Genomic DNA, 13,869 nt, shown 5'->3' with positions numbered 1-13,869 from the left:
TTTCCTATCCCTTTCTTCCCACTTAGCTTTATCCCTTGGCAAATACTGCTCTTTAGATCTCATATTAATTGATGCCTTTGAATTATTGTGTTGGCGAGTAGTACAGAATATACCAAGGATTGCTTGAAGAACAAACAAATGTGTCTTGCAAGAAGTATAGCTGGAATGTTCCTTAGAAGCAAGTATGGCAAGAGTGCAGCTCATGTACTTCAGACATATTACAAATAAGGGCCAGTCCCTGGAAAAGGACATCATGCTTGGTAAAGTAGGTCAGCAAAAAAGAAGATGATCCTGAGTGACATGGACTAATATAGTGGCTGCAACAATAGGCTCAAACACAGCAAAGACTGACTGACCAGGCATAGGACCAGGAAGTGTTTTGATCCACTGCACACAGGGTCACTATGAGTCTGAACCAATTCAACAGCACTAGCAAAAACAACATACTTCCTGGGGTTGCTATGATTTGGAACTGACTTCAGAAAGCACCAGATTTTTAACCTTAAAATCTTTATTACGCAAAGATGTTATATAATGCATTAATTGCTGAACAAAAAAATGTGTGTACATGTTTGCATACAGAATTTTTTTAAGTTTTTTAAGTATTGTTTAAATTTACAGTCATCAATATTTTATTTGTAATTACTAATATTTTAAAGAATGGTTAAGGAACATAACAAATTATATGACTGCTTTACAATTCTCCACCTGAAAACTAATATTTAGTGAAGAACATGCTTTCCTAACATCAATCTCATCAGTGAGTTTGACCAAACTTTCCGTTTGTATGTTTGTTTTCTTTTCAAACATTTTCTAAAAGTTTTCTTAATGGTTTAATAGTCGCTAAACAGTCTTGTTCCACTAAAATCTGTTGTTGTTGTTGTTATGTGCCGTCGAGTTGGACCCAACTCATAGCGACCCCTCCTTGGGTTTCCGAGGCAGTATCACTACGGAAGTAGATTGCCCCATCTTCCTCCCGAGGGGTGGCTGGTGGGTTTGAACCTCCAGCCTTCTGGTTAGCAGTCAAGTGCCTTAGGCACTATGCTACCAGAGCTCCACTAAAATCTAGGGATGTAAAATCTTTTGAACAGACAAACTATAATATAGGGAGTTATGAAAGACCAGTACACTGCAACACAGAGCTTGACTTCCGTTTACCTTATAGGCACTTGCTTTGTATCACTATAAATCAAAACCAAAAATAAGAGTGAATATTAGAGGTAAAACTGGTGAAATCCCAGTGAAGTATGTTAATAATACTGTACCAATGTTAATTTCTTAGTTTTGACAAATTTTACACAACAGTTATATAAGATGTTAACATTAGGGAAAGCTGAGTGAAGAGTATACAAAAACTCTCTATACTATCTTTGCAACTTCTGTATAAATCTAAAATATTCCAAAACTGCAAATCTATCGTTCTTTTTAAAAAGAGAGGAGCTAGGTATAAAGTAAAGTGACTTAAATGCAATCTCCACTCTCATTTCGGAACATTCGGTTAATACCCTGCTGTTTCCCTTCCCATTCCTGTCTCTTGACTCTAAGAAAATAGTTTTCTCAGTTTTTATTAAACTCAAGAGACCACTAACTCTTTCCTGTACAAAACTTACAAGATTATTATAATAAAGGTAACTGAACTGAGTCACTATCCCTCACACCTCAAATCTATCCTCCATAGAATACAGCACCTCTGCATTAAAACATCTCGATAAGCCCTAGCCATAAAAGGCTCCTTTCTGCCTAAAGCTCCAAAACCTTATTTCTGACTACTATATTTTTCACATAGAATGTACCCACGTAAACAATATGCCCACACATATAACATGCATAGTGAGTATAGGGAATGTATGAGGGGACTGTGAGATTTGCCAAAAAAATGTATAATGTATTCATTATTTGCATACAAATATGATACATCATTTTACCCTCAAACTTTAATAATTAGACTATCAGGTGTCTTTAGAATACTTGCTGATTTTTCAGGCATGTGCGCCGTTTGCTAGAAATTCCCACTGTCTACACACACACACACACACACGCCTACAACAAACTCCTCTAATCCTTCAACACAGGAGAAAGATGTGGCACTTTGCTTTCACAAAGATTTACAGCCTTGGAAAGGCAGTTCTACTCTGTCCTTGAGGTTGCTTTGAGTCAGAATCAACTGCAGAGCAATGTGTATGCTGTTGGTAATCCTTTAACATTCTATTGTGGAGCTTTCTTTGATTCCCCTACCTTGATTAGATATTTTACCATCTGTATCATTTCTATGCCTCATATCTAAATTCTGTATTACACCTAGAACATTATATTGTAATTATTTGCTTGTGCCCTTTAGATTACAAACTTCTTAAGGGCAAGGACTAGTTTCTGTCCATCTTAATATCTGCAGAAACGAATACCAAATCTGTTGTCATTGAGCCAATTCTGACTCATGGTGACCCCTTGTATTACAGAGTAGAACTGAGGTCCACAGGGTTTCCTTGACTGTAATCTTTATGGAAGAAGATTGCCAAGTATTTCTTCTGTGGTGCCACTGGGTGGGTCCAAACCACCAATCTTTTGGTTAGTAGCTCAGAGCGAACAGTTTGTGCCACCCACGGACCTGGCAGCAATCAATATAGTACTCTAAATATCCTAGAAAATAATGTAAAAATACTTTATAAATAGTAGATAATGCATTATTATTATGAGGTAAATTATGCTCAGTTAAGACTAGCACTCTGAATATCAAATATTTAAAATATCTGATCAAAATAAAAGTGTTTTTACTGCATGGATCTGATCTTTGACTGGCTTATCTTTTATGGACCATTCATTGTTATTCAACCTGAGTTTTAACAGTTCAAACTTAACTCTCAGTTTTCTTACCTTTTTCTTACAAAGATATGGTGGGTTACAGAAAGTTTAAAAGCAGGCAATGAGTTTATGTTAATGACGGAGGAATAACTCAGAAAGGAAGGCTGAGAACGATTGCACATCTTGAAGAATGCAATTAATGTCATTAAATCGTGTATGTAGAAACTGTTGAATGGTCTATATTTAGCATATATTTTGTGTATATTCTAAACAACAACAAAACAATTAAAATCTAAAGATATAAAAAAAAGAACCAATCGTTAATCTCTATTGTGAGCAAAGAATAGGTGCTTTAATTCTATTGTCTTATAAACATACATACTCATATACAGATAGAAATATACAGATAAAGATAACTACCCAAATCAGCTTTTTACTTCAAATTTCCAGAGAAAAGTTTTGTTTATCTAGTTCTTGTTGTAAAATGTGTATAATTAGACATTTAATAAATATATAAGCTCTGGTAGTGTAGTGGGTAAAGCATCTGGCTGCTAACCAGAAGGTTAGTGGTTCAAACCCACCAGGTGCTCCACAAAAAGAAAATGAGGCAATCTACTTCCAGAAACATTCACAGCATTGGAAACCCAATGGGGTCACTGTGAGTTGGAATCAACTCAATGGTAGTGCATTTCTGGGGGAGTTTTTAAATAAATGTATATATTTAATGATACTGAAGAACAGAGTACTAAGGACCTGTTAAGAAGAAAGTTAAATACAGTATTTTAAAGAAGCTCAGCCTTGGTATTTCTTCTTTCTTCAGGAAGCAGGCAAGCTACTCTATTGTAAAAACAGGCTTCTGTAACTTAAGTATATGCTGGTCATTTATTAAGTAAATTCATAGGATAAGTCTGATTTCTTAAAGAGGAAATTTATCAAAGGTAAAATCACAGTAGCTTAGCTTCCTCGATTTTTTCTTAAATTTGTTATAATAATCTGTAATGGCAACAACACAGAAGGAAGCAAGTTACTAAGAACAGTGTATATTTTAGGGAGTTTGTATCAAACTCAAACAGGTTCTTGGCCTTCTGTAAAAGCAATTAGTAATGAGAATGAATCCAAGACATCACATTCCCTCTGAGACTAATCTGGTCTTTTCTGAGTTAAGCAATATGGTATCCAAAAAGCTGTAGACTAATCATCTGCAGAGACAGGTTTAAATTTCTTTGTGCTAAAGGGGCAGGAAGGCAGCATCTTTTGACCTCCTCTAACTACACAAGAGGAAGACAGACTCACCATCAGCAGCCCAGAGACTGTTCCCATGAGGCAAGACATGCAGCCACCCTCCAGCCCTTTTACCAACCTTGACACCAACCATCCCACGGCACCCACCACCTACCTCTCTGCTGGGTTTGATAATTGACTGCAGTGGCCACATAGAACTCACAGATTATGGGGTTCATCAAGGAAGCAACAGGCTACAATTCAAATTCAGGAACGCACTCAGGACACAGTTCTTCAGTTAGGACAGTCTCCCCTCTGCTATGCCCTTAGACATGCCTCTCTGGCCCTTGGCCTCTCGGCCTGGCCTCTACCTCTGTGGGCCAGGTAAGCCTGCTGCTCTGTCTCATGCCCCTTGGTTCTACTGCTGCCGTCACTCAGCCAGGCATCTCTCTTGGCTATCAGTGAGATTCCCCATCTGCCTCTGCTGTTGTTAGGTGCCGTCGAGTCGCTTCCGACTCATAGCAACCCCATGCACAGCAGAACGAAACACCGCCCAATCCCGCACCAGCTCCATGATCCTTGCTATACTTGAGCCCACTGTCGCAGCCACCATGTCAATCCATCTTGTTGAAGGCCTTCCCCTTTTTCATCGACCCTCCACCTTACCAAGCATGACATCCTTCTCCAGGGAATGGTCCCCTCTGACAACCTGACCAAAGTAGGTGAGACAAAGTCTGGCCATCCTTGCTTCCAAGGAGCATCCCAGCTGCACTTCTTCCAGGATAGATCTGTTAGTTCTTTTGGCAGCCCATGGTACCTTCAGCATTCTTCGCCAGCATCACAATTCAAAAGCATCAACTCTTCTTCAGTCTTCCTTATTCATTGTCTAGCTCTCACATGCATACGAGGCGATTGGAAATATCATGGCCTGTGTCAGGTGCACCTTAGTCCTCAAGGAGACATCCTTACTCCTTAGCACTTCAAAGAGTTCCTTCGCAGCTGACCTACCCAGTGCTACACATTGTCTAACGTCCTGACTGCTGCTTCCATTGGCCTTGATTGTAGAACCAAGCAATGTGAATTCTCTGACAACCTCAATCTTTTCTCCATTTATTGTGATGCTGCTTATTGGTCCAGTTGTGAGGATTTTTGTCTTCTTTATATTGAGATATAATCCATACTGCAGACTGTGTTCCTTAATCTTCATCAGTAAGTGCCTCAAGTCATTCTCACTTTCAGCAAGCAAAGTTGTATCATCAGTGTATCTCAGGTTGTTAATGATTCTTCCTCCAATCCTGATGCCACGTTTTTCTTCATATAGTCCAGCTTCTTGGATTATTTGCTCAGCATATAGATTGAATAAGTATGGGGAAAGGATACAACCCTGATACACTCCCTTCCTGATTTTAAACCATGCAGTGTCCCCTTGTTCCATTTGAACGACAGCCTCCTGGTCAAGGTATAGGTTCCTCGTGAGTATAATCAAGTGTTCGGGAATTCTCATTCTTCTCAATGTTATCCATAATTTGTCATGATCCACACAATCAAATGCCTTTGCATAGTCAATAAAGCACAAGTAAACATCTTTCTGCTATTTTTTGCCTTGAGCCAAGATCCATCTGACAGCAGCTATGATATCCCTTGTTCCATGTCCTCTTCCGAATCCAGCTTGCACCGCTGGAAGTTCTCTGTCAATATACTGCTGCAACTGTTTTTGAATTACTTTCAGCAAGATCTTACTTGTGTGCGATATTAATGATATTGTTTGATAATTTCCACATTCTGTGGGATCACCTTTCTTTGGAATGGGTATAAATATGGATCTCTTCCAGCCAGTTGGCCAGGTAGAAGAAGGAGGAGGCCATCCACTTCTCAAAGAATTGGCCAGGGAAAACCTTATGAATAGCGGAGAAACATCTGCCTCTAGGAGGGCTCATTTTAAGCCTGGCAGAGTAGCAAAACCAACCAATCCCAACATCAGAGTTCCATATACCTGGGAGAGAGCAAATTTTCCCAGAAGATTACGTCATGCTGCTCCAACAGAAATATCCCAAATGAATGACTTTAACAATCAGGAATTTAACTGCCAGTCTTATTAAAGGAAATAATTACCAGCTGCCCAGCCAAGCTGACAGGTATTTTTGCATGGTCCCACTCACTAATCTGGTGGGAGTTACAAAGACTATAGCTAGAAAAGCCATACCATGTGATTCATAACACCATACTGTGCAACAATGAATAGGCTGGATAACCCACAGCAAGTAATTTATTCAGCACCTCATTTTTTTTTCATCTACAGATGGAGTAGGTTAGATGACACAACCTCTTAGTCCGTTCTAGCTCTAGTATTCTGTAAGTCTATACTCCAAATGTGGACTAAATCTGGACTTTAATTAGGGAATAAGGGAAGAATCTCTAATGAAGAAAACAGAGAAAGGGAGGATATTATACTGTCATTTTCTTTCATCAGCTATTCCAGTTACAGACTAAAATCATCTGTTTAAACCAGCATTTCCTAATCTTTGATTATACAACACTAACAGAACAAACTTCCAATGAAAGGAGCAATCCTCTCTGTTTTACTGATTTCTGGACAATTTAGCTCTTTGTATTATCTTTATATTTGGATTAAAATAAGTGCTGGACTACTAACCAAAAAAGTTGGCAATTCAAACACACTCAGAGACCTCTCCAAAAACAGGCCCGGTGATCTGCTTCTGAAAGATCACAGCCTTGAAAACTCTATGAAGCACAGTTCTACTCTATCGACATGTGGTCACCATATGTAGGAACTGACTCAGTGATTCACCAAGCTATGCACTTGAGTTTTGCGTAATTTCCTGTCCACACCTCAATAGAAAGCTTACATTAAAAAAAGAATATTCAAAATGCACATTTCCTGAAAACTATAACAAGTACAATTTTTGTTAAGCGAGCATCAAAGTGGCTTTCCCTTGTAGCATGTCTGGAAGTGAAATTTAATAAATGTGTTGGTAAAGATTTACACTGTTTGCCCTAAGCAGTAGCAAAGCCTTACCAACAAAACTGGATGCAAACACAAAAGGAGTTCTGCATTTTAATGGGTAATATGAGCAAATGTTTTGCTGAGTAGGAAGGCTCTTATCTAAGTCACCCAGAAAGCCAAATGTCCAATTTAGTTTAGTTAGGTTTCTTTTGGGGTAAGGGTGAATGGTGTGGGGGTGTGGACTTTTATTTGGTTCTTTCTTTTGGCAAGGCGGTAGAAAGTCTAAGCTCAAAGTCATATGATCCATGACCACCATTTAATAGAAAGAACTAGGACTCTATTCAATACCTTGGAGTGGGACTATAAACTAAATGTTAAAGTTTCAAGTACCTTATACATAAAATGGAAATAATATGTACCACAGAGTAATACTGCTAAGGGTGCTGTTGAAAAGCTCAAAGGAGGCACTATCAAAACAGTACTTAAGATGCAGTTAAAAAGTAGTAGTAGTAGCAGCAGCAATAATAGAATTAAAAGTAGTTAACATTTATTAAGCATTTATTAGGTCCGTGGAAGGAAGGTTGGGCAATCCTACTTCCGTAGTGATACTGCCTCGGAAACCCAAGGAGGGGTCGCTATGAGTCGGGGCGACTCCACGGCACATAACAACAACAACAACAACAAGCAGTATAGTAGGTGCTCTGGTGGCATAGTGGCTGCTAACCAAAAGGTCTGCGGTTGGAGCCTACCAGCCTGCTCTGCAAGAGCAAGATGAATCAGTCTGCGTCTGTAAAGATTGACACCCCTGGAAACTCTACGGAGCAGTTCTACTCTGTCCTTAAGGGTCATTATGAGTCAGAATCAACTTGATGGCAGCGGGTTTGGTTTGGGTTTAGCACTAAACTAAAAGAGTCACAGTGATTTGACAGTTAAGCACTCAGCTGCTAACCTGAAAGTTGGCAGTTCAAACCTACCCAGCAGCTCTGTAGGAGATCTGTAAAGATTATAGCCTAGAAAAACTCTAAAAAGCAATTCTATATTATAGAGTCACTATGAGTTGAAAATCCAATCAAAGACACACAATAACATTAAATCCTCATAATTATCCCATGATGTAGCTGTTACTATTATTATCCCCATTTTACAGTTGGGAAAACTGAGGCATTGAGTAGTTAAGTAATTTGTCATAAGCCACATAGTTAATAAATAATGGAGGCAATTCAGACAATCTGACTACACAACTCAAGCTCTTACTATTAAATACACTTATTGTCTCTGTCAAAAAAAAAAAAAAAATCATGCTCATTTTGCCATATTAACTGCATGGGGGTCATTCTGTAATAACAGGTTAGGTTTTTAATGGTCTCAGAGTTCTAGAAGACTTAGACTATGCTTGAAAAATAGTCTTAGACCAATGTTCCTGGGAGAGAACAAAAATTCTCTTTGAAGGCCTATTTATCCTGGGGACAAAATGTTCCCCTCAATTAAGTTTAAAAAACCAAACTAAACTCACTTCCATCAAGTTGATTCCAACTCATAGTAACACTACAGGACTGAGTAGAATGGCCCCGCAGGGTTTCCAAACCTGTAAATGTTTACAGAAGCAGACTGCCTCATTTTTCTCCCATAGAGTGGCTGATGGATTCAAACTGGTAACCTTTCATTTAGCAGTTGAATGCCCTTACCACTCTGCCACCAGAGCTCCTTCAATTAAGTTTAGGTAGGTTATTTTATTATGCCCAATTAACAGTAAAACAAACTATTTTGAAACAACAGTTTTAACTCTGCTGCACAAAACAAAAAGTGATGTAGAAACTGTATGTGTTAGATGGCTGCTTGAACATTCATAATTAAATTCATCTTAAATTGGCTCTGAAAGAGCCCATTCAAAACGTATAAAGGTCACTGACCTGGGATAGTGCCTGGCCAACAGGAACAGGGTTAGTTTTCCTTAGAGTGTCCATTAATCATACTCTTTGACCCAAATGAAGGTGCGGCAATTGAAGTTGTCCAAGGGTGGTTTGAACCAAGGACAGCTGGTCTAGGATGGCTTTTTACAAGCAGGAAAAATAAGAGGGTAGAATTCTTCTAGCTTTTCCACCTGCTACTCTCACATGAGGAGCCCTGGTGGTGCAACGGTTAAAGCACTTGGCTGTTAACTGAAAGGTTGGCTGTTCAAACCCACCAGTAGGTCCTGGCGAGAAAAGACCTGGCAATCTGCTCCAGTAAAGATTTACAGTCTAGGAAACCCTATGGAACAGCTCTACTCTGTCACATGGGGTCGCTAAGACATACAGTTGCTATGATTCAGAACTGACTCGACAGCACACAACAACAACATGCCCAGATAAGAAGAGGAAAAGTGTTCTGGGACACATGAGAATGGGAACCTTCAATGAAACCGTACATCCTTATGTTGCTACAGCAATTAGAACAAAATGAAGTTTTTAATGCCCAGGAAAACATTGTTCAATCCTTTTGAAAGGAACCTTAAAAAAAAAAATAGGTCACATTTTCACTTCCAACTTACATATAAAAGTGAGTGGAAAAAAACAAGATTTGACCCTGAGGTCATGCCCAGTGGAATATGGCCTAGGGAACCCAATTTGGTCCTGCCAAAACAAAACAAGAGGAAGCAAATTCATAGCCCTTTCAAGTTCATTTAGTCCCTAGAAAAATAAGAAGTCACTGAAATAAATTATAGTTCCTAGTCCTTTGGACAAAATAAAGAATGATGCAATACTCCGAGGCTAGGAGCGCACAAGAAAAAAATGTTTCTAATAAACACATACCAGGAAGAGAAGCTCCTGGCTTTCTAAATCCACTCAAATCTGGAAGACAGGCAACAGAATGGCACATTTAGATCTCTAGCCTACTGCAGGAGGGTTAACCATAAAAGTTAGTTTTTACTTGACAACTTCCTCACTGAAACCACATCCAGAATTTCCTACAACAGTCAAGACACAAGACTATAATATTGGTTACAGATTCAACCATTTATATGAAAATAATTTATTTTTAAAACATAAAAAAATATAAAATATGATATTAATATAATTTTATTTGTCAAATGCATTGGGTGACAGAATCAGTGTTGCTTTTCTACAGGGAAACAATGTACCTGAGATAGCTTCCAAAATAAGCAACAATATTTGGGTGTTTACAGTCTTTCATCATAATAATTTCTTGCTGCACAACTGCAAAGTCTTCTCCTAGAAAACAAACAAACAAACAGACATTGAGTGTTTTAGTAGGTAAGTTTTAAAGTGTCCACTTACTTCAAGGCATAGTAATGATGCTATCAATACTACTTTTAATGATAATTTCAATTCCAGCTTAAGAGAACATATAGCACAGTGATTAAGAGCATTAACTCTGGTCACAGACTAGAAATGTACTATTACTTCTCCTTTATTGTCAAATAACCTTAATATAATTTTAGTACAAAGAAGCAATTATTTTTTAAGTTTGGGCAGAAACGCTTATACACCTCAAGTATCAAATGTACCTCCTAGGCTATTGGTAGAACTGAGAAGCCTAGACTCTAGAGGTACTGGGTTTCCAGAAAGCCCACATGTACAGGTTTATCGTGTACTTGAGTGCCTTGCTGCAACTACAGTGGGATGCAGAATGGTACTGTATTTGGGTCTGGTCAGACAATTAATATATAATCTCTCTCCTTCTATTCTATCCCTGCCCAACTTTGCCAAAATAAGATCTGGCAATCCTATAGCAGTGTCACATGCTGTGGTTCCTGAATGAAAACTTGTCATAGAGAGAAAAAAAGTGCAGTGAATGCAAATGTGGTGAACCAGACACTATGAGAAAGAGAACAAACGGTAGTGCTTGCTTACCTTTAAAGTAGTGTGGTATTACTAATTCAATTTTAAAAGTAGTATATACTACATGAATAGCCTGATTAAATGTGTATTAGCAGAAAGTAAAAATTGCTAGTATGAAGTCTTTATAGCAACTCCTGACACTTCTGGCCTTGGTATCTTCCTACTGTAAATGTAACTGAGAGCTGAGGTAAGCCAGTCATGAACTGTTTGAACCCAATGCCAAAACCCAGCTTACTTCCTCAGTTACCAAGGGAAAAAGTAATGGAGAAGAGACAATATGTCAGGTCCTTAATCTCTGCAATATAGTGAGCACAAAAATCAAAGATCACTAAAAGTAGAATAAGGAATTTTCATGATTCCAAACATTCAGAGACATCTCTGAACCAGGATCCTCATATGAGTTCATTTCTCACTATTAGAATTTCTATTTTCAGTATACTAAGAAGTTGACATCACAAATAATATAGCCACAATGAGAGTAAAAAATAATTTTCATTGGTATACCAAATAATTTGAAAGTTTTAGATTTTTTGCTTCTTCACCTACGCCTCAATTATGCTTTTCCCCAATTCAGTGAAAAGGTAGCATAAGATCAAAGTTGATCTATTCACAATAGACGTCAGAACTTTAATTTGATGGTTTGGGACAGTGAAAACTGTCAGTAGATCACACAACCTCAAAGAGAGCCTGTCTTAGAACAAAGCTGATCTATGAAAAGCACTGAAGAAAAGGTGGAAGATGGCATCAGATGACATATATATGTGAGCTGCTTCTATAATTTTCAGATATACCTGCTGCACCACCTTCTATTGTTTAAGTCACTCTGAGATGGAGGATCGTAACACTGTAAGGATCATAACATTTACAGTGGTCTTTATACATATCACAGACATCATTGTCTGCATGTTTATGTCCTCTTGAGTATACAGTCCTTTACGATAGGACTATGGCTTAATCAGGAGCTCTGGTGGCGTAGTGCCTAAGGCATTTGACTGCTAACCAGAAAGCTGGTGGTTCAAACCCACCAGCCACTCCTCGGGAGGAAGACTGGGCAATCTACTTCAGCAGAGATACACTGCCTCAGAAACCCAAGGAGGGGTCGCTATGAGTCGGAACTGACTCCAAGGCAGTGAGTTTGGTTTTGGTTTTAGTTTTGCATGGCTTATCATCTTTGCATCACAGTACCTCCTCATATGCCATCAATAAAACATTGCTGAATGAATGAATCTACTATACCACATAATTCCTCTCTGGTAACTCTAACTCAGTAATATTTCCCTTGGGTTCATTTTATCCAGCTATTAGATAAAGTAGCTTTAAGTCATCAGCTACAATTTTCCAATGTTGATCCAAATTCACCATTTTTTACTATTAAGTCACCTCCATGTGATTATGAGGAGTACCTGGGGGGTACAAATAGTTAAGCACTCAGCTACTAACTGAAAGGTGCCTTGGGAGAAAGGCCAAGCAAGCTGCTCCTGAAGGATCACAGCCATGTAAAAAGTATGGAGGGCAGTTCTACTGGGAATAAGCAGGGTCACCATTCACTGGTTTGGTTTTCCGATTCATGTGATTATGAGAATGGCCAAACAAAATTTAATATTCTCCTGGGGAAAAGAAATACAAAGAAAAATTCTACATACTTAGTTTTTAAAAGTAATAGAAAAAGGCAGATTTAGGTACAGGAAAAGGAGAAAGAAAGCAGAGTTTAATACCTTAATAATCCAAAGGAGTGTAATAGTTGATTTGAAAGACTTTCTTCAAAACTTATTAGAAATGTACTCTAAAAAATGGAAATTAATATGACCACCAACCAGAGCCATAGCATATTATTTAGAAATAATCCTGATTTCAAGATGCTTCAATCTCTCTTTCTGGTCAGAAATCTCATTTTAAAATAAAGTTTTCCAGTGGCTTCTCACCTATTTTTGAAACTATACAGGCATAAACCTGTAAACTTCAGAGAAACATCTGTCCCTAAAATCAAAACAAGGACCAGCGATATTTTGTTCTGTTATACCCAGGGTCACTCTCAGTCAGAGCCGACTCAACAGTACCTAACAACAAGAACAAAATCAAAACAATATGAAAAAACTATCCTTTCTGTGAACTCAGTTTTGACAATTTGGTATTTCTCCCTTACCCTTGTAACCAGTATCAATCATGTTTCAAGTCCTATTTTTCTACCCTAAGATTCTCAAGTAATCATCCATTCCTTCCCTCTGCTAACAACTCAAGTATGGACGTTGTAATGGCAATAGACCTTCTTACCATCAAAATCACTCTTCTCCAGCCTGTCCAGTGCACCCTGAATCTTCTGATAGTTTTACTCTTACAATGTTACTAACCTGTAAAAAAAAAATCCCACTGTGCACAAGTGAAGACTAAACCCCTGTGCTAGTATTGAACATCCTCTAGAAATTATTATCAATCTGTTTTTCCTATCTTACCGCCCTCTACATCCAAACAGAGCTTACCATTCTAGTTAAATGAAACTACTTATTATTTCCCAAACAGGTCTAGTCTTTCAACATCACCTTTGCTTTCATTACTATCTTTATATGAAATCCAGTCCATCCTCCTATACAACTAGCAAAATCCTACTAAGCCTTATAGGCTCAGCTGAACTCTTTTAATTACCTCAAGTGAAATGAACTTCACGTTTCTTGGGAATCCATAAGTGGATTATGATATATTAGCTACTGTTCTACTAGTGTCCTTTCACATAGCATCAACCTAAATACTCCCTAACTATAATACCTGTTTTGGAAAAAAAAAAAAAACCCACAAGTAATTCACCCAAACATATAATACTTAGGAATGATGGAATTAAGTAAAACAGTTCTTGCACAAAACAGTTCGTGTGCAAAAACGGCGAGGAGGCCACATGTTCTGACCTCCTCTAATCCCACAAGGGGAAGACAGGGTTACCAGCAGTAACCCAAGGCCTATTACTGCCAGGCCAGTCATGTTGCCTCCCTCCAGCCCTTTCTCCAACCGTTCCTCCCAGAGCACCCACCACCTCTCTCCTGGGTTCGATAA

At 38.4% G+C, this 13,869-nt stretch overlaps 1 protein-coding gene across 1 annotated transcript in view; it reads right to left on the bottom strand.

Moving 5' to 3' along the window:
- The window catches only part of MAP4K3 (mitogen-activated protein kinase kinase kinase kinase 3), a 353,947-nt gene that overhangs the window by 177,742 nt on the left and 162,336 nt on the right, over positions 1–13,869 (bottom strand). Inside the window, exon 3 of the mRNA XM_007945046.2 lies at positions 10,107–10,197. Within this exon, the coding sequence (XP_007943237.1) occupies positions 10,107–10,197 (91 nt within the window). The remainder of the gene's footprint in view (positions 1–10,106; positions 10,198–13,869) is intronic.

This window comes from Orycteropus afer, unplaced genomic scaffold, assembly GCF_000298275.1.
Source record: "Orycteropus afer afer isolate SDZICR_OR568_19922 unplaced genomic scaffold, OryAfe1.0 scaffold00131, whole genome shotgun sequence".
In the NCBI taxonomy this organism is placed as follows: Eukaryota; Metazoa; Chordata; class Mammalia; order Tubulidentata; family Orycteropodidae; genus Orycteropus; species Orycteropus afer.
The sequence above is the reverse complement of the archived record's forward strand: the minus strand, read 5'-3'. Positions and strand labels throughout refer to the sequence as shown.